This window comes from Vanacampus margaritifer, chromosome 12 (genome assembly GCF_051991255.1).
Source record: "Vanacampus margaritifer isolate UIUO_Vmar chromosome 12, RoL_Vmar_1.0, whole genome shotgun sequence".
Classification (NCBI taxonomy): Eukaryota; Metazoa; Chordata; class Actinopteri; order Syngnathiformes; family Syngnathidae; genus Vanacampus; species Vanacampus margaritifer.
This window is the reverse complement of record NC_135443.1, coordinates 21166895-21192175: the sequence shown is the minus strand read 5'-3', so window position 1 is coordinate 21192175 and position 25281 is coordinate 21166895. Positions and strand designations below refer to the sequence as shown.

At 40.1% G+C, this 25281-nt stretch overlaps 2 protein-coding genes across 2 annotated transcripts in view; one reads left to right on the top strand and one right to left on the bottom strand.

Annotated features, from left to right (window-relative positions):
* Nucleotides 1–25281, bottom strand: part of arhgef33 (Rho guanine nucleotide exchange factor (GEF) 33) — a 144728-nt gene that overhangs the window by 45070 nt on the left and 74377 nt on the right. The window contains exons 6-10 of the mRNA XM_077581889.1: nt 22829–23003; nt 22351–22482; nt 20809–20878; nt 16940–17035; nt 12650–12757 (exon numbers count right to left, since the gene is read on the bottom strand). The gene's annotated coding sequence lies outside the window, so the exon portion shown is untranslated. The remainder of the gene's footprint in view (nt 1–12649; nt 12758–16939; nt 17036–20808; nt 20879–22350; nt 22483–22828; nt 23004–25281) is intronic.
* bcl2l11 (BCL2 like 11) lies at nt 2829–18582 on the top strand. Its single transcript, XM_077581890.1, has 5 exons — nt 2829–3076; nt 4353–4795; nt 7142–7263; nt 15040–15196; nt 15272–18582. Exons 1-5 carry the CDS (start codon nt 3069–3071, stop codon nt 15295–15297), a joined length of 756 nt encoding a protein of 251 aa, XP_077438016.1. The 5' UTR covers nt 2829–3068; the 3' UTR covers nt 15298–18582.

The following is a 25281-nucleotide window of genomic DNA, read 5'->3' as shown; positions in this document are numbered from 1 at the left end:
AACAATGGCATTTCCTGAATCCTTGTAATCCTGTGAGTATTCTGTTTTTTATCTTTTTTTGTATTTAATGTACCTTGATGCCACGTGGCATAAATAATGGGTATAGTTTTCACCCCAATAGCCTGCATTGAGTCAAGCCTCGTTTTTTGTCAAAAGGCTCCTTCTCATTTTAAGGTGTCAAATCATGTCCAACAATGCCATAATAAGAATAAGTTACACCTTTTCTTAATCCTTGGACTCTGGTGAATATTTCAGTTGTTGTATTTTCTGTCTATCATGTTCCTTGAAGCCACAGCGCTTAAATAAAGGGTATAGTTTAGGTGGAAAATGTGAAAAAAATTGTGTTTTTGAAAGTTTGAATAGCTCCAATTGCCTATATATTTGACAAAGATCTTCACAAATGGTCTTAAATTAAAGCTTAGAATGTGCCCTTTAAAATTATACCAAACAAAACATTATCAAGCACGAATAAGTGTCTTCTTGATCATGAGCCAAAACCCACCCTGGTGGTACCGTTACGTCATATTTTGGGCTTTGGCCCAAGGACTACAATGACAAGCAAGGGCTCCGGGTGGTGGAGTGGTTACCGTCACTTGCCTTTGGTGCAGGTTAGCGTAAGTTTGCTTCCCGCCTGTGAGACCATATATGTGTGTGATTGCACCCAAAAAATAAAATAATAAAACCTACAATGACAAGCAAAGATTTACATGAGACACAGCACACAATATAGACTTTTGAATGATTGATTGCTGATTAAAGTATATTCCCAAGTAAATTCACCAGAAGTCCCTGTATGAAATATTTAAACACATACAAAGAGAACTAGACACGTTACGGAGAAAGGTTCCCACACTGAGGAATTAATCAGTATTGATCACATGTAAATTGTATTGATGCTGTCAGCCTTTTGTCTGTCTGCACTTTATGCATGTGTGTGTGTATAAGTGTACGTGTTTGTGTGTGTTTGCCAACTTACAATGTGTTTCTATTGTTAAACCCATTCAAAGGGCTCATCACAAAAACCTTCATTAACGGTACAGGCGGCATTTTAAGTAACATTTCATTAGCTTAATAGCATAATCACCAAAGGCATTTCACCAAAGGCATTTTCAGAAGATTTGTTTAAAACACAACAAATTAAATTAACAAGACAAATCCAGTTGCCATGATTCAACCTTTGACAATTACCAGGACCTGGATCACCCACAATAATCAACTAATTATTATTGTTATTGTTATTATACTCACACTGGTGTATGGAAGGTGTGAATGCTTGCTGGTGGTAGGAGCACACTGGCAGCCACGCTTCCGTCAGCCTGCTCCAGGGCAGCTGTGGCTACTAAAGTAGCTTACCGCCAGCACAGTGTGAATGTGTGATTGCATGAATAATGTATCCATTCCATTGTAAAGTGTCTTTGAGTGTCTAGAAAAGTGCTATATAAATCCAATGCATTATTATTATTATTATTATTATTTTATTTTTTTATTATTGATATTGCGACAGTACGTTACAAATGATTTAGGCTTTTTTTTTTATTATGGTAACAAAGTAAAATGAACCCTTAGACTTCATTAAGACTTAATTGCACTTTTGTGTGTGATGGACGTGTGCCTGTGAGGTGAGTCTCTTCACAGGAACAGAACCCAATCAAGCATTGTTTCAGCTTACTCCATGCTAATATTGACAAAGTTTCCAGCTTTTTACACACAAAGCCAAACTTTCTGATAAGCTCAGCAAGCTATTACCTAACATGGTCTATTATTGGTTACATCTTTAGATGCTCACTCACACCTTTTTTGTGCAGACAGACCTAAAAGCAGATTGGGCATCATGGGGATGAATGACCAGCCTTGAGTCCTGCTCATTCACTGAAATGGACTGTGTGTGTGTATATGGGTGTGTGCAATGTACTTCTCTACACATGTATACTCCTGTGAAGACTTCTGGGAAGTCTTCTACTTATTGCTGCACTTCTTATTTATTTAATTTTAATTTCATCTCTTTCTATTATGTTGTTTTCTCTTACTGTAAACTGCAGCTGGACGGAGTCCAGGAAAAAGTTCTCCACGGGGAAAATAAAAGTATATCATATCGTATCGTATCGTATCGTATCGTATCACTGAGCTGAAGTCGCATGTGATGTTATGCAAGATTCATATGTCTGTCGAAAAAACACATAAATAAATACATATATTTCAGGCTAACTAACAGTTCTGGGTTCCACGTGGGAGCATAGTGGCTTTTGAGAGACAAACTTAAGTTGAACATAAAATGAGTGTGACTCATGTGAATCAACATTGTCAGCAGAGTCAATAGTGACTAAAAAAAATATTGACGACTTTCTTCTCCATTTGATCAACTAAAGTCTCAGTTGTATTTAAAATTCATTGAGAATTATTGCAATAGACATGCAAGGCCTGATTCAAATCCGGACCATCAGCAATGGCAGGAAGATTCTAACTACACAATTATAATTATTTGAAAAGTAAATAATAAGAAATGTGAGCAATACATAAATTATGTCTTCTTCCTATAAAATAACAACCTACGTTATTTTTTGATGCACCATAAATCCCATTTTATTACCAAGAATAGTTTTTTAATAAACGCACTGATGCAATGTGTCGTTTACTTACTATTTTTTATTTTAAAAAAGAAAAAAAGAAAAGTGAAACTGAAAAAGGAACAAAGCTCCTCGAGCTTTCTTACTACATTTGACCATTAGGGGGCAACAGAGTAAAGCCTATGGGAGTCAGCCTGAGGATACGCCCACCCACCCAGGTTGGATAAAAGCCGGTGCACACACTAGAGAGAGGATTCTGCGGGCCAGTGCAGACCAAGCACAACACAGGAAGGAAACCTCACACAAAAGACACTCGGCTGGACTTTGTTTACCTCCTCTCACACACTCCTCAACGCGGATTGTTCAGCACAACTACGAGGATTTATTTGGACTTTCCCCCAGGAACTATTTCACTCGGACTCTTTGTCGTTATTCATGTTATTCACTTAAACACATTATTTTAAATCGTGTTCGCTGAGGCGGTCGTCATGTGTCACCATTGACATGCACAGGTGAGTTTGAACCGGGTCCGAACGGTGCTTATTTTCTCATATTTATTGACTTTTGTAACTTTTACAAAGTCACGATTGCCTCGGGGCTTACCGGCGCGAGTCAACTGTCACGCCGCGTCGAGGCGAGACAGCACATTTCCAAACATAATTGCTCAATCAGGCCCTTTATACATTTCAAATGAATCCATATAAGGCGTATTTTTAATATACTCCTCTAAAAAAAAGTCCTTAATTTGTTTTATTATTATTTGTATCCGCTAGCTGAAACAGCGTCCCTAAATGGTGCGTTCAAGTTCTTCACGAAATGAAAAGCGCCATATTTAAGCAAAAAAAAAAAAAAAACTCAAAATTTGATGTTTTTAACAGTGCAAGGGCCTCATCTCCTGGAGTTCACGGGGTTAGCGGATCAGCCCCCCCCCCCCCCCGTTTTTTTCTTTCGTGGTGTGATGTCATAGATCAGCGCAGACTGGTTCACCTGCATGTTTTTCGGACTGGTGAGGACGATAATAACCTATAAAAAAAACGCCGAGGGAGCTAACAGGTTGATGCCGGTGTTCGGTGCGTAAACCGGAGGAAGAGGAGATGATGCCAGTGCGCGCATTTGCCTGCTGAGGACGCGCATGCCTCACGTGCAGGCCAGGACGCGCGCACGGTATAATAGTAATAAAGTCATGCAGAACCAATCAAAATATGAAAAGTGACAAAATCAATGTTAATGTCATGTTTCCACATTGTTATTATTGCGCCATGTTGGCTGTATTTTGCGGAAAGTCCTAAAATAACTCGAATGAAATTACAATAAAATAAGAATTAACGGGCGTTGAATAATGTGTCGGCACCCGGGAGAGTCATTGTGGCTGCGCGCCGAGGAAGTCGCTTCAGTCTGGACAAACAGGAAGAGATGCCCCCCCCGCCCCCACACACACGTATCCAATAATATATCATTTACTTTTTACGTGAAATAATCCACTAAAAGAGTCGACATGTTACAATGTGACAATAAGCATACAAGATATAAAATAACAAAGTGGCTGCTATAATAAAAGCGCCTTTTTTTCCTTGACCATGTCTGCGTGTGACGCAGTTTTAAAGTTTGCTTCCTTTTGACACTGAAAAAAAAATCCTATTAAAACTTTCGCGACTATAGTAATGCGCTCGTTTCCATTGGGCGGTAAAATAATCCGATTCGATGCGAAAAAGACACGCCGCCGCGGTAAAAGAAAAAGCCGCAGTCGAATGGTTCAGGTTGACGGTGCCGTTGCGTTCACCCCCGCAGAGCTCATGGGACCGCAGTGACCACAGAAGCGAGCGAAGGACGTCCGCGGCCGGAGCTAAGCAAGAGGCGCAGAGAGCAGCAGGGCTCCGGTTTCTGCCGACTGGACACCGAGGAAGGCGGCGAACTAGCAGCTGCCGGAGGAGGCGCACCCGCAGCGGGCGCGCCGCGCTCGCCATCCCGACGCAGGAGCAGCGTCTCCCCCCTCCTCTCCCCGGAGCGCCGCGGCGTATTCGAAACCAGAACCATCTTCCATTTCCCGTACCGACGCTCGTCCAGCGGATACTTATCCGGGGAGGGTGACTCTCTTCCAGGCTCACCGCTTTCGCCGCACGCCTCCGCCTCCGCCTCGACGCAGACGCCCAGCCCCGCGGCTCAGGTCCTGCAACACGCCCTGGTGAGCGTCCCGGAGGTGGCGCGTTACGGGAGAAGGCGCTTGCTGCGCGGTGAGCACACATGCACACGCACGGACACGAAAAGCGAGTGTGGTCACGTGAGTAGACTTTGTGTGTAAACAATCTCTCGTGCGAGTGCAGCTGCAGCTTTGAAAGAATGACACACATTGAAGGTCACCAGCCTGCATTTGGCCACTGGAAATAGCTCGTCGTGCATCTCATAGTGATATTGTATTAACTCGTGCAGAAGCATCTTATGCATGCGGTGATATTTAACTACAATGGGTGTCAAACTAAAACATGAAACTACAATGTATGAGTCACAATGGATTCCTCTATCTCTCTCTCTGTTAAAGCTGTCAAATCATCAACTCACTTCCAACAAAGGACAGGGAAAGTTGACAAGAAGCAGATGGACCTACAGTAAAGGGAAAAATAAAACAAGAAGTATCATGACGCAACAGTCCAACAAAACAAGTAGTCCATGTGGTTTATTTGACACACTTTAAAATAAAGTTTTAGCTATAAATGCAGAGGCACCGAATTGTTCAGATTATTTTTCTGGTTTGTCGGACACTTGTTGCTAGCCAGAGTTCACTCAAAGTCAAATAAAAAAAACAGTTTGGTTGTAAAATTTGACAAGTGCGATTAAAATTCTCGCTAGTTCTAAAACTTGGACTGGTTAGGTTATATTTCCTGGCATGTTTGCGCAATCACTTGATGCTATAAAGAATCTGTTGATTGCACTCAATACAAAGTTTGTTTAAAAAAAAAAACGGACGGGGTAACCAAGAAGTCCACTCAAAGTCTACATAGTTTTTCCGAAAACTTGTGATTTGGAATCGAACAGAATTAGTTGGATTATTTTTCTTGGTCACTTGTTGCTAGGCAGAAATCAGATTTAAAAAAATGTTTTTTTGACTGTAGACGGTGTAATTGTAAACAAGGCTGAATAGATTCTTTCTGTAATGTTTAACAATACCTATAGGGAAAATGTCTGTTATTGTGAACTGAACTGTATTACATGGGGTTAAGTTACTCTGTCTGCTTTATAATTTTTAACCAATATGAGCTCTCTGTCATCTTTTATAAAATAGGGCATGTATTTTTCCTAGAAAAGACGAAAAATTTCATATTATGATGCCCCGTCTGTAATCTAATACAAAAGGCGCTTTCAGCATCAAATTATTAGCTTTCTTTCCACTAAGTGCATTTTATTTTTGACTCAAAAACATCATCACCTCCAGCCACGGGACACCAAAGTGCTCCTTTTTCATTACGTAAGTGCTACTTTGATTTGTCTCCCACTTTTAGCCACCGCAATGTTCTGATGCTTGTTTTGGTAACAAACGGGCCGCGTCGTGGGACAAAACAGGCAGTAACGAGCAGCGCTAATCCCCTCCCTTTCGTTCTGACACATAAAAAACAATGAGTTCACGCTGACCAGAGTCCTATTTGGTCCTCAAATCTAATATTTTGGTGACCTCATTTGGCCTCGCAGGATGGAAAACATAAGGGATAATGGGAAACATTGTGTTAGATTTCTGTCTGTCTGCCAATAATTTGGTTAGGTAGTTAGAGGAATAGGAATACACAATGCTGCCGCCTATAGGGTTTACTTAACTTCTGTTAGGAAATATACAACTATCAGGAGCTGCTTTTTGTATTTAGCGTTGATGACATCGTTATGACTACCACAGCAATGTGAGTCCAAAACTTGCTGCTATTCTCCAAATTGGGGAATTTACTACCACTCACCAAAGTATAGTTTGGTCTTGACTGCGGTTTGTACTCAGCTGAGTTCTTATCTTTCAAAAAGCTAGAATTGTCAATACAGCATTTGTATCTATTAAAGTTATGCCGTTTTAGAGCCAAAATCTCAGCAATTCTGTTGTTTTCTTCCACTTTTATCAGTACAGGACAGATAGTAGGAGTCTAAACATGCTTCATTAAGACCTGTGGGCTTTAGCATGCTTTATATTTGTGTGTGTGTGTGTGACACACACACACACACACACGCACACACACACACACACACACACACTCACACACACTCACACACACACACACAGCAATTCTCAGGATGGGTCAGTGGGTTGTCTCGATCACGAAGCTCATCTGTGACCGGGTTAGGATCCGTTTGGTACATCCAAGAGCGCCAACTTCCTTCCAGCAAGTCGGATCTTCCCCTGCTTGTTTTGATTTACTGAGCTGATGCTTCACTCCAGTCGTGTAATTACTGGCCAGGCCCCATCTGTCTTCTCCAATTTTGATAAATGGCAGCGTCAAGGCGGGATGGCGCGGGGCTAATTGGCCGAGCTATCACGATAATGCTTGTATTTTGTGAGCGCTTTTATGACCACAATAAGGTTGAAGTGTTTTGTTTTTTGCTTCCAGAACTTTCTTATGCCAGGCCCTCACTCGCCGAGATTGGACACGCAGTGGGGGACATGCAGGCAGTGGAGATCGGACAGGAGCTTCGACGCATCGGAGATGACTACAATGACTACATACTGAGGGTCAGTCTGAATCACGTACCTTAAGTCGTCTATTTACATTTGCCTTTTAAAGAACAGTGAACCCCCATTTATTGCCCTGCAAATGTTCAAGACCCACCTGGGATAGAGGAAAACTAAAACAGATAAACTTGTTAAAGCAAACATTTTAAAAGTATTTCTTGCTGTATGTTCTCATTCTGCGACTATCACGAAATGGGTGACATCGTATAATATCACATGTTCACTTGTCCGTTGTTTGACTGCATATTTAAACAACAAAACGTTTTACCAAGCTTAATGCGAATATACAATGGAACGCTCTATAGATGGGCTAACAGAAACTAGCATAGATATTACTGCAATCATACAACAAAATGTTCCAACAAATCATATCATTTTGTCTAATGAAAGTCTGCTATCTTAATGCTAACATACAATAGGACGCTCTATAGACGGGCTAACAGAAACCAGCATATATACTACTGTCATTATAAAGCAAAATGTTTTCACAAACTATATCATTTTGTATAACGAAAGTCTGATGTCTTAATGCTAACTTACAATGGGACGCGCTATAGACGGGCTAACAGAGATTAGCACAGATGTTACTGTAATAATAAATGTCAAACACCTCACTGACCAACTAAGCCAATGATGAAACTTTCCAAAAAAAAGATAATTGTACCTCTTCCACATGCTTTGAAAACATTAAAATTAGTTAAAATACACTTTTGAAAGAATTCATGCACTCTCTCGCTGTAACATAATTTTGACGAAACAAAAAAACAATGACTCAATTTTCCAATCAAAAATTGTCACACAGATCAAAGTCCACTAATTTAATGCTAACATATAGTGTGAAGTACTATAGAGGAGCTAATGGAGATTAGCATAGATATTACGATAATAATAATCTTTGAAACAACTGCTACTTTAACCGAAACTGCAGCAGCAATGCATACAGAGTATAGGCTACAACAAAGCCACGATTGAAAAAACAGCAATGTAAAATTTCTTTAAAATTACAAAAGGACATTTTCATACTGAAGTTCATTTTAGCATATTGTTACACATAATCTCGTCAAGGCTTGCTGCTTGGCGTGTTTTTAAATTTGATCCAAGGCAGAGCGAGTGTATTTTACGCATGGCTCCCGTTTTGGTTTGGCATTATTTCTGCATGTTGCATCATCACCGTTTCTATTCCTCCCGGCTTCGAGTCTGTTTAATCTCATTAGAGTGTTCCAAAACTCTGCTCGCGAGCCACCTCGTGTTGAGTCTTTCTGAGACGGAAAGCCCGTCATTAACGCAGCTTAGTAACTCCCCCATCTTTACTGTGAGTCAATTACTGCATTTGCCTGCGCCCGCCGGCCCTTCAGACATGCACATAAAAGTGGATTTTAACGATTAAACGCAGCATTTAGATGCGTTCAGATTGTTGACAACTCTGCCCTCGCTTGGCCATGATTAAAAAGCCGCAGAGGAAGCCGGCGGTAGACTGGAGAAGAGTGCGATAACGTGATAAGTAGCCGCCGTGACTCAACACTTATTCACATGACTGGGGAAGTTAGAAAGAGAAGAAGGTGTGTGCATGTGTGTGTCTTAATAGCATGAGCCTCCCCGTGAACTTGAGCACAGAATTATTCCCAAAGTGCACACGTGTTTTATTAGAACAATGGGCAGACCGAGAGAAAAAAGAGGAAGGCGGAGGCTGGTTCCCTGTTCTCGTGCCACGTGTCACTTTAGAGCATTTCATCAAAACGCAATTAAAGGGTTGTAATGCCCTTGCATGTGGGCAAGGAGAGCCCCATTATATAACAAACAATGCATATAAGTGGAATTTAATATCAGGTAACAGATTTAACTTTTTTATTTTAACATCAATAGTTTGTCTTTTTTTTTTTTAGCAAACCAACAATGTGAGCAACTGTAATTTATTAAACTTATAATAGCTTCAATAAAATATGTATATATATATATATATATATATATATATATATATATATATATATATATATATTAAAGCTAAGCATTTTTTTTAACAAAATAAAACAATACACTGGTTCTCGTCTTACTTCTCCGGCCACACACAAGTCCTTCATATTCATCCCCTCCTGTGTCACTTCAGGTGTGCCCCACAGATCTTTCTTGGGGCCCCTCCTCTTCATCATCTACTATAAATCTTTTCTTTTTAGTAAAGTGGAAACCAGTACTGTAGTTTATCTTCTTTTTAGGAAACAAACAACACTGATAACAGTGCAAAAGTAACACATTGAGCTGTCTCAATTATTATGATCTAAAAACATCAATGGCACTTCATCCATCTATGACAGAAGAAACATACAACAAGTTTTTGCTGTAGTACCGGTATATCCAATTCAAAAAGCTGAAGTTCAGAGAAACCTGGCCCCAAACCCCCCACTCCCCCGGAACTGGAGCTATCATTTTATTCTAGCTGAACTCACTCACACAAAGCGGTGCTTGTGAGTCACGCCCTAATATTCCTTAATTTGGGAATGGGACAGTACAGATTTGACACCTCATCCAAGATTCCCTTCGCTGGCCACCTGCATGACTACCGGTACACTAATTACAGCTAATTTGTACACATTGAAAATCAACACAAACTTTCTATACATGCAAAAATACTGTAGTGTCCTTGAACGCATCATCACATGAGTCATCTGCACGTCTGCCCGATGTGTGTGTTGGATTTATTGCATTGTGTTTTAGACATCAGTAAACGCTGTCTGGTGTCCATGTGTGTGTGTCAGGGGCCAGTATCCGTGACAGTGTAGATACATTATTACTTAGCTTTGTGGTTAAAGGGCTCTCGGTGAGAAAAGGCACAAGGTCTAATTATCCTGCCAAAACACACACACACACACACTTCAGCAGAGGCTATTACACACTGTGTCGTCTTTCAGTGGGAGTGCTTGCTGACAAAAATAACTCGGAGGAATTGCGCACCCTTCGGGTGTCAACGGCTGCGCGTTGTTGGCGTGTCAAAGACAAAAGGGGGGTGTTTTTTGTGTACTCATTTTTTTCCCCTTTTGATTTATGATTGATTTATATACATCTTCATGTAAATGCTTTTATTTTAATATTATTATATTTATTTTATTTCTTTATGTTCTTATTTATTTCCATTATTTTGTGTTTAAAATTGTGTGCATTTTTTTCCAGCCAGTAAAATTCACTTTGAATTTTCTCATAAAGTTCCAATGCCTCCAATTTATAGACATTAAAGATACTGACATGCTAATTTCACTAACCCGTGTGCTAACTTCGCTAGCCTAGCACCTCTTAATTGTAACATTAAAACATTTCTAACAAAAACTACTCATGGTAAAACTCAAATAAACCAGTAAAATTCACATTAAATTGCCTATAAATCAAAGTAGCTCCAATTTATATAGACATACTGATGTGCTAATTTTGCTAGCCTGCGTGCTAACTAGGCTAGCCCCTCTTAATGTTCCGGACTCCTGTTTCCTTGCTGTCCTTAACTACGAACTAGTTAAAACTGATGTGGCGCACCATTCATTCTTGGTCTTCCCAAAAAATAATTGAAAAATTTAAAAATCTTTTAAAGGTGCTCCAAACCTGAGAATCAGCAACAGTCACCAGAAGACAGACAGTGAAATAACATAACATTAGCCTATTAGCATAGTTGCCAACTTAACTTTGCTGTCACAATATCAATAAAAAAAAGAAAAAAAAAGAAATATGCTTGCTAAAAACTGAGGTTTAAAAAAATGTTTTTATGTCTTAGTAGATTCTCAGTCATCCAGGTCATGGTAATCCACAAAGGTTGACTTGAGGCCACTGGACTCTTCTTGTTTGTAGAATTTGTTGTGCTTTCTCTTGCTTTCAAAAGGTTCAAATATGACTAAGGCAACTATGCTATTAGGCTAACGATAACAAAGCCTGAGCCAGTTTCTCTTTCCTGTGTGTGTGTGTGCGCGCGCATGCCTTTTAAGTGTAGCCCTGTTCACTGAGCTATTTTTGGGAGGCAGCATAGTAAGTTGCGACAAGAAAACAAAATCACATGAGCTGTTTTGTAACGGCTCATTGCAATGTTTCTAACAAACAGACACAGATCAATAACAACAGAAAAGGAAAGTAGTAAAAAAATGAAGCTGGAATCAATGTTTCTTGAGGTGAATGTACTGTTTACTATGAGTAGTAGGGAGGGAAAACTACACACAAATGGGGCGACCAAGCTCACTCTTTATGTTGGCTTTATCGATTCCTGCAGTTTTCTGCAGTTATCTGTGGACACAATGGCGCAATAATTGATTGCATCCCTCCCCCAAGGCACAACAAAATGCTCTGCAATTTGAAGCTTGTGAACACGCTCTGTGCAATAAAAGCAACAGATGTTAGCCATCAGCAATACTGCCGAATGACTGACAGACATGGCTCGATGTCATGATGACAGGTTGTGGTCTAACCTGTAGAGATCCAATAGAAAATTGGCTGGATCGCCAAACAGTTGTTTACGATACCGTAGAGGTTAATGGGCCATAAAAGTTGTGCAACAAAACATCCAATCAAATTCCAATAATAAGATCATTCTGCAGCACTTATGTTACTCCCAAGTTTTTACAATGTCTTACTTTGGTGGTCCACAATATCACCAGACCTGTCAAGACAACTTTTATTTAAACAGATTTGTATATTTAGTGACTCTTTTAATACCGGTTAATTGTTGCCGTCTCAATCCTGACCTCTTATCTCGACATCCTGAAACGACTGACTGGTCTCTTGGGTGTCACATACATTTGCAGTCAGGTCACAGGGATGGTGTACAGGAAAAGCTGGAAAAGCCTCTTGGTCGGGCCTGTATGTGTGCAACTCAGGTCATATGAAGAATTACAAGACTATATTATTCATAACCGGGAAAACCAGTCTTTCCCCCTCACCTGTTTCCTGTCCTGGCATTATCGCACTATGTGGGCTATGGCTTAATTTTCTAACCCAGCTTTGGATATCCCCCCTCTCTGGCTCGATCTAGTGCCACTCCGGCTCTTGCTGGTATTTTACAATCCATCCGGGCCTGGCTTTACCCAAAAGGCGTGAGGCCAAGACAGGACGTCCTCCTGCCAATGCAAATAAACTCCAATTTCCTACGCCAGTAAATAATACGTTTCAGACAGACTGCAAGGTGTTCATCTTAAAACATGTATTTAAGTGAGCTAAGGAAGCAGAACTTGGATATTGAGACAAAAGCTAACTTGACTGGAACACAATACATGTGGCAGTCAGTTGATTGATAAAATCCTCGTCCAATGGAAATAACTTTTGTCCAATTGATTTAGTTATTAATAAATCTGAGAATGTAATGAACTGCGAGACTCGCCTGTTTGGCCTGTACCTTCCCAGGTCTGTGTGACTCTTGACCCACCTTTCTCGAGTCCTGTTGGTGGTTTTAGAGAGAGGATTTCCCTTTTGCCGATGCAGGACTGAGGAATGAATGGCCATGTAGATGTGGGCCAAATCGTGAGGTTGTTGACTGAAGGGATGAAGAGAAGAAAGAAAATCAGGCGAAACCAAAATACCTGCTATGGTCACAGCCAGTGCCAAGCGTGTTATGGAAGCTGAGTGGGAGATGTGTGGTGTGTACAGGCGAAAGAATGTGGCTCCGTTTTCCACATTCTGTTGATGATATAGATGTTTTAATATCTAATGAAATATTTAGTGGAATAGAAACACAATGTTGCATTGTGATATTGTTATAAACTATTAAATCATGATTATGTAATGTCTCAAAATGTGAGGTATTTTAAGGCGGGAATACAAAATACAAAATTTCTCCATGCACTCTTTTTTTGGACAGGGATGATTTACTACCTTAAAAATAAAAAGTCATTTTAAACATATATTTTTTTTTTAATTAAAAAATGTACTCACCAATTTTGGAGATAAATGCTTTTCTTTGAACACTGATCTTACAAATATTTGATTAAAAAAAGTTATTTGATATTTATTACATAAATAGAAAACACAAAAACAAAACTGACAAAATTGTAATAAACTTGCTTTTCATTGGACAGTGTTGAATTGCTAACTTACAGTACAAATGTCCAAAAACCTAAGAACAGTGCCCAGCATTGGAGATTGGAGTTTGATGAGGGATGATTTGGATGCCCACAAAGTAGAGAGTGAGGCTTGTAATATTCTTTGTAGGACATGACACCTGGAGTCTTAAAAAAAAAAAAAGGATGTTGACAACTATACTTACCTGTCTGTTTCCTGTAGATGTAAACATAGTGGAGCAGCTTGAGTTCCCGCTTCCATTGGAACCCATCATCAGTTTAGCAACATGCTAAATTGGCCACATTTGCATGAGCCATTCCAAGTTTAACCGAACATTAAAAAAATAACAACATATTTTCCTCAAACTACTATAGTCATCAACTCTAGTTTAGCTAGAAAGCTAAGATTAGCAAGTAGCGTCTGCACAGAATCAACAATTGCACAATATATGATGAACTTGCTTTCCACACAGCTTACAAGGAAGCTTGGAAGCTAACATTAGCAAATCACTTCTTGCCAAGTGCAACAGTTGCCAGCAGAAACAATAAGAATTGTGTTGTAATCACCATAGCGTCATGATTAACTCGCTTTTTGTTTTTAAATCAGCACTTGTAACCTAACAACAAATGGCCTAGATTGTGACCCAGCTAATGTAGCTAACAAACAACACCTGTTATCTAAGAAGCCAAGATTAGCATGGTGCCAGCAGAAACAATAATAATGTTGTTATCTCCACAATCTATAATTAACTTGCTTTCTAGCAGCAATTCTAACCTAAAATTTGAAAAGCTGCCTAGTCAGCCGAGTAATTTAGCTAACAAGGAAGCCAAAAAGCTAAGATTAGCAAGGAGCTTCTTGCGAAAATCATCAGTCACCAGCAGAAACAATTACGCAGCAGTCGCTGTTATGTATAATTAATTCGATTTCTAACAACAATTTTGATCTAAACAAAAAATTCTGAATAGCGGGGGACTGCCTAGTTTGTCAACAACAAATGCAACAAATGTTGCATTTATCAACACCTGTTGTCTAGGAGGGTAAGATTAGCATGTTGATTGTGAGGCAAAATCTACACAAACAAGCAACAAGTCATCTCTTCTGTCATAAAACAAAGAAGTATCTGTTGAAAAATTTGTAAAATGAGTAATTTGTTGGTACATAGCAACCATCTCCAATGTAAATTTAATTCCTAACATTTAACACAAGTATCCTCCAGGGAGGGACATCATCATGAGGCGCTATTTCAAGATCTGCTAAATGGGTCTTTCTATATTTGTATCCTTTAGTTTTCTGTGTTTTTATTTATAGCAATGAGTCTGGGATTTATTGTGTGATTGATGGGTAAAGAGCATTCACACAGTTTTATTTATTTAACCAAAAAAACTTTATTTTTATAATTATAGCCTACCACCATTTTTGGTCATTCGACTCCTTCCACTAAGCCAAACCAACTTCTACATATTGTCAAAATTCTGGATATTGGAGCTACTATACGTATTCCGAAATTCCCACTTCTCCCAGAATTCCAACCATTCCACATTTAACAAAAGTTGCCGATCTTTACTTCAAAAATCTCAGCTCATTCAGGATATCTTAGAAACAATTCATATTCCCAGATTTTCACAATTAAATTCCAAATCTCACACGCTACATTTCAACAAGTCCGTTTGATTTCAGCCCTTCATTTTAGCTTAAGCTTTTCTTTTTGTACAAAAGTTTCATTCTCTATTGTGACATTATTATCTTGTGTTTAACCAGGGAGTGGCACACAGAGGGCCAGCCGCCCGACAGAACCAGCTGCCGGTGCTGCACAACCACCAGGAACCCGCCTTCCTGATCTGCGCAGGCGTCCTGCTCTTCATGATCGTATGGTACTTAGGGGGAGACCCCAACGGCCAGCCGGACCACCCTCAGGGTTAGCTCACGGACGGGGGAGGAAAAAAGTAAACCCAGCAGACGTAGCATCCGACAAGTCTTCTTCTTATTTCAGGAATTGGATACTTTAAGGAACTCTAAAAACGTCCAGATTTCCACTTTTTCCCCTCATCTCTGAGCCTTTGCCGTGAAACCAAAGAATTGGGAATTTGCACTCCCATCCAGAATGCAAACAAGCCCCGCCCCCGGAAGATGACACCTTTGGAAATTCAAGCGTGCCTTGTACATTCTCCTGCTAATTCCTTTACGTTTACTTGTTTTAAGATGTTGTTGTATAGAAAGGTAACTGAGTCAACTCTGCAGGGTTGTTAAATGATGCGCGGGTCCATGAATTCCCAAGATGAAAGGGATCTTGAAAACTCCTTGTCACAGCTCAAAAGCCGCCGTTTCGACTACGTTTCTCCTTGATGTTGGCTTTTTGTTTTTGTTTTTTATACCCATGTTTAAATACGTTGCGCCTCCTCTTACTTTGCTAAATATGACATTTCTAATCCACATGATAATCTGTATTTATGTGCCAACAAAATACACATTATTGGTGTTTTAACGAACTTCTAGTTTTTTACAAACTTTTTACACAACAGCCATTTCCAAACTTAATTCCTGGGGGTGTCCTGAGTTCGGAAATTTAACCCTCAATTGAGTTGGTCCACTCCCTGGAACCTCTTAATTAAAAAAAATAAATAAATAAAGTAAATCTTACAATGTTGGAACAAACAAGGTTTTCCTTAGCGTGTAAATACGAACCTACAAATACAAATCTTATCCCCTATGCAAAACGTGATCATCTCTAAGAGACGCCATTGTTGGTGTAACTACTAGAACCAAATTAATCGACCAATTTTTGTCACGTTTTGATCCTAGACTGCTTACTAAGTAATCACTTTTCTTCTCCGTTCTCGGTTTCAGCCTGTGGACGTCCAGTATCATCATCGTCATCATCTGTCAGGTATCCGTCTCCATCCATTTATTAGCGCAGTGATTCACAAGTCTGTGCTTGCCCGCCGATCTTTCAAACACTCCCCGAAAGACAGAGAGATTTCTGAGCAGGAAATGAATGGTTAGCTAACACGCTTGCTAGTACGCTACAAATACATTAGTGGTTTTTACTTCGAATTTCGAGACCTTGTAAAAAAGCATGTTTATGGTTTAACCCCTTCCACATGCTTTAAAGACATTTAAACCTATTAAAACACAACTTGAACATACTTTTTTTTTTGCTGTCACTCCAAGTTCAAGTTACTGAAACCTAAAAAAAAGAATTAATCGCCATGACAAAAAGTCAGCTAGCATAATGCAAAACGCCATAGACAAGCTAAATGAAATTAGCATAGATGCTACAATAATTAGAAATCTTCGAACAACTGCTACTTTACACACACGGAGCAGCATCACATACGTACAACAGTCAACAACAATACTCACAGGAACAACTTTCCAACTTAGCGCCATCTGAAACACACCTGCCGCTCTCATTCTGTGCATGCCAATTCAAGCTAAAGTTGTCATTGCAGAATATAAATCCCAACTTCTTTTTGTTACTCAAATAATTTCAAGTAGTAACAATATTTCTGATAATTAGGGATAATAATGCTTAGTCATGGTTTCCTAACGGTTGCTGTGCCTCCCACGCGAGTTTTTACAACTCATCTGAGCGTGTTTGTGCGGCGTCCGTGGGGAATGTTTGCACAGTTGTGTCAACAGGCATTGCATTGCAGCTTACTTGACTTTCACCACCGTCCCTGAACTTAGTGACGTTATTCACGATGTTGTGACTTGGGTCGACGTCGGGTTAAGCAGGGTCGAGTAGAAACATTTTCTGGAAGGAAAGAGGACAAGATTATACATTTCACGTACCTGTACATAAGAAATTAACTAAACTTGTGAAGCACTTCTTCACATTCACAATGCTTTGTTTCCCGTTTTTCAAATTCAAAGTACAAATTCAAAGCAGCAATCCAAACTTTTATCCCTAAGCCACACCTCTGTCAACAGTTATCCGTTATTCCATGAGAAATGTTACGACATATTTGAAATTTGTACTAAAAGACATTTTTAGTGTAACCCTTGCACGTTACCAGTGAACAATCAACAGAATTCACAATGCTCAATTAAGTGATTGTTATGCCCCTCTCTAAGCCACAACTTATTTGTCCAGAGTAATGTTTCATTCTATGAGAAGACATTAAAACTAATTAAAACGAGAAATGTTATGACTTATTTATCGGGATTCCTACAAAAAGACATTTTTGAGCAACTCTTTGAACATACAAGCAAAAAAAGAAAAAAAGATTCTTGGCAATCATTTAAGCGATTGTTATGCCTAACACACACATACACACACACCACCTCGCCACACCTCGTCAGTCTGTAGTCATGTGCTATACCGTAAGAAACAATATTTTTAGTGGAACTGATAAAAAAATATATTTTTGTGAACCTTTGCAAATCAATGGCAAACAATTGGCAGAAGTTTCAATGATCAATCAAGAGATTGTTATGCCCCATCCTAAGCCACACCTCCTCAGTCGGTAGTCATGCAATATTTCATAAGAAATTTATTGCAATTTATGCAAAGGCCATTTTTTGTGCAATACTTCCAAGTTACTCCCAAACGACAGAACGATCAGTTGAGTGATTGTTATGCCTCTTCCCGAGGCACACCTCGAAGGTCCGTTGTCATGAGCTGTTCTGTGAGAAATGTTACTGTTATACTTTCAATCATAATTCATATAAAATACAGTTTTGCTCAACAATTCCAAGTTACAGGCTAACAATCCACAGAATTCTTAATAATGAATTAAGTCATTGTTATGCCCCTTCCTGAACCACACCTGCCCAATCATGCACTTAACAAAATGTTAAACTGATTTTTGTTTTTTATTTTAAAAAGTACGCATTTTCCAATGCAACCTCCAGGCTGACTAGCAAACACCAGATACACTTCACTCTTTCCAGAATGTGACGGCATGTGGTGCCCTGTGAAAACGTAAGACCTCACGTACAACTAACGAACGAAGCTCAGGCCAGCAGGGAGCAAAAAGCACAGCGACAAATGAGCCGTCTTGTGTGTGACATTCAGGGTTTTGCGCAATTTGCAAACCAACACAGCTGGAGTCTTTTTGTATTTTGTGTTGCGTTCAGCGTGAATGACTGTACTGGGAGATTTGAGACATCTCTTAAATGGGACTGCAAATAACAAGGGGAACTAAGTGACGAGTGACCCAGTGCGACTGTAGCAGCAGCATGCGTCTTATTTTATTTTGTACAGTATGTTTATACTGTTATGACACACTGAAGTTATTGTAATTGTTTTGTCAAATTGCCTTTTGTAAATAAAGTTTTTTTTCATCTTTCTACATGAAACCTTCAGCGTGACTTATTGATATGATAAGCTCTTGTTGGTTAACACACTAATTAGGGATGCTTTGATCCACTTTTTTCATTACCGATTCGATACCAAGCCGATCCATAATAAATTGTCTTTGCACTAGTCCCCCTAATAATATTCAATATATTTCCACAAAAAAACTCAAATGCTTTTAGATGTTCTTTAATGTCTTCGAAATATTTTTTGAACATTTATTGGAGTATGATTTTCATTTAATATTTTCAATACATGTATTTAATGTATATTGAATGAATGTAATTATTACTTAAGTGACGGTACAGTTTTATTTTCTTTCATTCAAGCAGTGTTAATGTTTCAACTGTGCATAATGTGGCCAATGCTCGCCTGATTCCAAGCGCTTTTGTTTACAAAAGGAGTTCGATGTGGCCAAGGCTCCCGCGCCACTTGCTTCTGTCTACACACTGTCTATCATGTCTGCACGTAAAGAAATATTCATAGGCTGCATGCTTTTTTGCTCTTCATAGTTTAAGAAAATGAATGATCACCAAATGCCACCTTAATGTACAAAATGCCATTACAACAGGCATAATTAATTACATTATTCGTTTTCTCGCCCGTTTCGGTAAACTCTGTCCCCGCTTGGCCAGCGGTGAGACCAACCAACCCCCACTCTCTCTCGCGAAGGTCCCCGACCGTGGTGAGGCAGCGAGCCGTTGGCAAGGAGGCGGCTTCTTGCTGCCGAACGGCTTCCGCTAGCTGGTGACGCGAGGCCCGCCTTCCTGCCAAATGGCTTCCGATGTTCCCCCAGTGCAATTTTGACAGACATTGGCTGTGCCAACTTAGCAAAGGGGAAATATTTATCTCACCATTCCCCATTTCACCTGATCATTGAAGACGTGAACGTTCATTGAAGACGTGAACGTGCGCGCGCCTTGGAGATAAGCCTCTGTGGACCGGGACATTTTGACAGATTCCAGATAAATTGACAAAACAAAAGTAATTGAAAAGAAAGATTGGAAGAAAAAAGAAGAAAAAATGAAAAAAAAATGTATTCAAGAAAATCTGACTTTTTTAAAAAAATATATATATTTTGAGAAAGTTATATTTCTCAATACAGACATTTTGGAGAAAAAATATGCATTTTTTTTCCCAAGAAAAATATTTGAAGAACTCTTTTTCAAGAATTTATTTTTTTTTTTCAAGAATAAAGTTGCATTGTAATTTACAAAACTGATATTAATTTAGACTAAAACATTAGATTAGCAGACACTCATTAAGTATTTGTTCAAAACACTTATGGTTTATAGTAATAATCAACATTAATAACGATGTAAACAGTAAATAATCCTAGACAAATCTGTCTCAAAATATACAAAATGTACCCCAAAAAATGCATTTTAGAGCTTCTTTTATTGCATTTGTTCCAGCATCATTTACATTGTAAAATTGCAAAGAATAGACATTAATATCAACTGTAATTTCTAGACAAGATGGATTAATGTCCAACAATCAGGCTCTTTTATGATAAAGTCACCAATTTCATTCTTAATTTAAATATACATCCATCCATCCATCCATTTTCTTAACCGCTTTTTCCTCACAAGGGTCGCGGGAGCCTATCCCAGCTGGCTTCGGGCAGTAGGCGGGGTACACCCTGAACTGGTTGCCAGCCAATCGCAGGGCACACAGAGACGAACAACCATACTTACAATCACACCTATGGACAATTTGGAGTGTTCAATTAACCTGACATGCATGTTTTTGGAATTTGGGAGAAAACCGGAGTACCCGGAGAAAACCCACGCAAGCACAGGGAAAACATGCAAACTCCACCCAGGAAGGCCAAAGCCCGGACTCAATCTCCCGTCCTCTGCACTGGGAGGCGGACGTGCTAAGCAGTCAGCCACCGTGCCGCCTTTAAATATACAGTATATTAATATTTTTAAGTACACACTAATAGCTGACTAATCTAAAAAATGTCAGACTAATGTGAAAGATGGGTACTAAAAGGAGGATTATTTTTCTTTTTACGTTTTGTTTCCGCATTGTGTGTGCATGTGCGTGCACGCATGTGTGTGTGTGCATGTGCGTGCACGTATGTGCGTGCGTGTGTGTACGGTGCCTTCCACGATTTGGCGAAAACACATGCTCAGATAATTACACCCCTTCTTCTTTATATACACACGCACACAAAGCTCATCAACACACATACATCTGCACATGCACACACATACACTCACACATCCAGAGTGTCATGTCAGTGCGTGTGAGTCAGGGTGGCGGTCGGGCAGTGAGGATTGCTCCATCCATCTGAGGAGAAAAGAGAGAAGTAGCCATTTAGCTTTTGAGGTAGCAGCGTCACTCAAGCACAAAACTTCTCAGAAGAACAATTGCTCAACCGCTTTCTATCTGTAAGTTTTTTTTGGTTTTGCTGTGCTCATGATACCACTTAGGTGTGTGTAGCTAATGAAGTCTTTTGATTTGAAATAAAAGTGCGTATAATATGATTCTGCAAAATTTAATACAATCAGTAGGGATTTTTGCCTGAGAGTAGTACATGTACAAAATAAGAAAAATAAATACATCAAATAAAATCAGCCCTGGCTGACCTCGTGACCTAACGGTGACCTGCTACCTTGGGCTTCAGAACCTTTGCTGATCTTGGGCAAAAATATTAATCTATTCTTTCATCAGCCATTTGTGAACAACTGGGCAGAAGTGGGTAGAGTTGCAATAAATTGTACTCCAGTGAGAGTACTGTTACTTTTGAATAATATGACATCACGCAAGTATAAAGCAGCCCGCTAAATAATTGCGTAATGCTAGCTTAGTATTGCTAGCAATGCTAATTTTATGACGCTGGTTGTGACTATTTATCATGAATAGGCAGTTTCATAATCGTGTGCCATTATGAATGGCCATGTTTGAGATTCCTGCTTGTGCATGTTAGTGAAGTGAGGCTATATTGAAATCTAGCTAGAGCAATTTTAACAATGCAGACTCCCCCTTTAAACTTTTGTTGCTTTTGTACAAGATGTTATTTGTTAATTCATTATAGTAAAGGTAAAATGTTACTGGGAAAAATTATTATTAAAAAGACAGAGTAGTTTTACTGTAGGCTTTTTTAGTTTGAATTTGTTTTAACTTGGACTGTGCACGAATGAGAGTAGCAAATTGAAAACGAACGCTGAATCCGAATTTTCACATTCAAGTCAGAACGTGCCATAGCATATTGTCGTCACAAAGGACTGTCTGGATGGCCCTTACATCTTCATAAGTGTGATGTATTTACGTGGGGAGTGCGCAAGTGTGAAATCTACATATGACTCCCGGAAGTAGTTGCGGGAATATTTAGCTGGCTAATTCCTCCCCGTTGCCTGGTTAACACTTATCGTAGCAACAAGAACATTTGGCCGGCTAATGCCGTGCTAGCAAAAAAACGAAAGTGAGTTGGCAAACTTGGACGCTGGAATTGAGAGACGAACTGCACTAGCGCTAGCTAGAATAAGGTAAATAGCAGCCTAGATGGATTTAAAATGGCACCACAGAGAAAAAAAAACTGGTTGGATTCAGGTTAAAGTTATTTTAAAGTAAAAAGGTTAACTAAAATCTGAACAAAAAATCTTTACGTAGTTACTAGTCTTATCCATTGAAGTAAGCGAGTATGAAAATTTTGTTGTATACCTGTAGTGTTGCCCTCTAACAGCTCTTACTGGAACCAGGTGTTCACATGATAGTCTTCTGTCGTCTTATCTGTCACACACACACATGCACACACACACCTACGTATAACAGGCCGTCCGTCTAGCGCGTGAATGCTGCGGTCGCACCTCCGGTCGTCCTCTTCCTTTAGTTCCTGCTTCCTGCCGAGTCACATGTCCGCCCACGCCCGGGTTTCCAGTCACGTCCACTCCCTTTATCAGACACAAATGATAACGGCTCATGAATGTGTTCCATTTTTAGCCACTGTAGCACATGAAGACAGGGGAAGACCTCTGTGAACGACTGATGCGACGATACCTTCCTGTATGGAGTTTATATGTTGTGCTTGTGTGGGTTTCCTCCCACATTGAAAAACATGCTATTTAGCTTCATTGAAGGTTCTAAATTGTGAATGGGAGTGCGAATGCTTTCTTTTCTGTATGTGCGCTACGATTGCATGGGTGTTCTGCCTGTCCTCCATGTTGATCCTTTCATCAACTCAACAAATACAAGTCCAACTGTTTTATTAAATCAATACAAAAATATGAGCTTCATTACCTCTATGAAGGCCTTTTGTACTGTATTGGCTGTGCTTGCTGGGTGCAGGTGTCCCTAATGTTGTGTCCAGTGAGGTGGAGTCTTTGCACCTATTTAGCTCAGAGTTGCATCAGCCGGAGCTGCACAGACGTGCAGCTTTGCCACACAATTGTTTCTCTTCTGACACCTTTGCACACTGAAGAATAAATAAAATAATTGAGGTCAAGGCTAAACTATTTACTACCACAAAAAACAAACAGCCAAGAGCTTAAGTCACTCTAAGTAAATCAAACTACACGGGTTATGTTTCAAAGGGGACATATTACACTGTAACAAATTTATGTAAAATCTACAGTAAAAAACTACAGCATTTTCTTGTTTTTTATTTTTTGCAGTATTTAGCTGTATACAGCAATGCATTTTGTGTAAAACAAAGTGCATTATGGGTAAAACAAAGTACAGCAATTCGGTAAAATACTGTAAATTTTACAGCAACTATGTTTTGGTACGTATTTATGTGGATTACAGGTAAATACTGTAAAGATTGTTGGATGTTGACATGTATCTCTATAGGAGAAGAAGCAAATAGCAAACCCTGTATTGTCACCGGAGCAAGGACAAGAGTAATATTTTAGTGCAAGGGCAGTCTGCATCGTCTTCACATCGCATTTCTCCGATAAACAGTCAACACTACAGCTAACATGCATTTATGCACTCGGATGCAGAACGAGGATGGTTTTACAACAAGGGTGGCATGGTGGCTGACTGGTTAATATGTCTCCCTCCCAGTGCAGAGGAGGTGAGATCGAGTCCGGGCTTCGGCCCTTCCTGGGTGGAGTTTACATGTTCTTCCTGTGCCTGTGTGGGTTTTCTCCAGGTGCACCGGTCTCCTCCCACATTCCAAACATGTATGGCCGGTTAATTAAGCGCTCTAAATTGTCCCTAGGTGTGATTGTGAGTGTGGATGGTTGTTTGTCTCTGTGTGCCCTGCGATTGGCTGGCAACCAGTTCAGGGTGCACCCTGCCAGCTGGAATAGGCTCTTTGAGGAATAAGCGGTAAGGAAAATGGATGGATGATTTTACAATGACATACCTTTCCTTTCCTATGCACTGAGTGGAATACCTTTGATGGGCTGGATATGGATACTGCTGCTGTGACTGTAACTGACTATATTAAATTCTGTGTGGACAACATCATACCAACAAAGGAAATAACTGTTTACCCCAACAACAAACCGTACATTACTAAGGAGGTTAAAGACTGTATTAACCGCAAAAAAAGGGCATTTAAGAACCAGGACAGAGCCCAGCTCAAACTGGTTCAAAAAGAACTCAAACACATGCTTAAAGAAGCAAAAAGGAAGCACAAAGAGACTATAGAAAAACACTTTGCTGCTAACAACTCTAAGAAAATGTGGGACACCATGAGGATCACCAACTTGACTTCTGCTGAAAAAGGTCTCAGCACTCTAAATGACCTCCAGAAGGCAAGGGAGCTGAATGACTTTTATTTAAGATTCGAAACCCAGGACTTCTCCTCTGAATGTGGGGAGGTCCTGAGGTCCATTTCAGTGAATGAGCAGGACTCAAGGCTGGTCATTCATCCCCATGATGTCCAATCTGCTTTTAGGTCTGTCTGCACAAAGAAGGCCTCAGGACCAGATGGGATATCTGCCCTTCTGCTAAAATCCTGTGCAGAGGAGCTCACAGCGGCATGGCAGCCCATCTTCCAGAGATCTGTGGACTCACACTCCATTCCCAGTCTCTGGAAAAAATCAGTAATCACCCCGGTTCCTAAAAAACAATGTCCTGTGGTCAATAATGACTTCAGGCCTGTGGCTCTAACTTCCATTGTTATGAAGTGTTTCGAGAGGCTGATGGTGACTCGGCTCAGGGGGGAGGTGGATGCACACTTTGCGGCACTGACGATGCTATCAACAGCATCACACATCTGGTCAGCAAACATCTGGACGTCCCTAAAGCTTATGCACGTGTGTTGTTCGTTGACTTTAGCTCAGCGTTCAACACAATGCAGCCGCACCTGCTTTTGGGTAAACTGAAGGAGATGAATGTGAACCCGTACATCTCGAGGTGGTATCACTCCTTCCTGACACAGCGCACACAGCAAGTCAGGGTCAACAGCTCCCTCTCGGAACCCAGATTGATAAGCACAGGCGCCCCACAGGGCTGCGTCAGTTCCCCGGTCCTCTTCACATTGTGCACAAATGATTGTGTGACATCACACCCTGAGAACTATCATTAAGTTCTCTGATGACACAGCTATCGTCAGCTTGCTGCAGGCCGGCGGTAGCCCACTGGACTATTTCTCAGAAATAGAGAAATTTGTCCAGTGGTGTGACCGGAATCATCTTGTGCTCAGTGTGGGGAAGACAGAGGAGGTGATATTTGATCCAAAAACTGTTGGTGACCACGGGCCAGTCGTCATTAAAAGCAATCACATCAGCCAGGTGGGT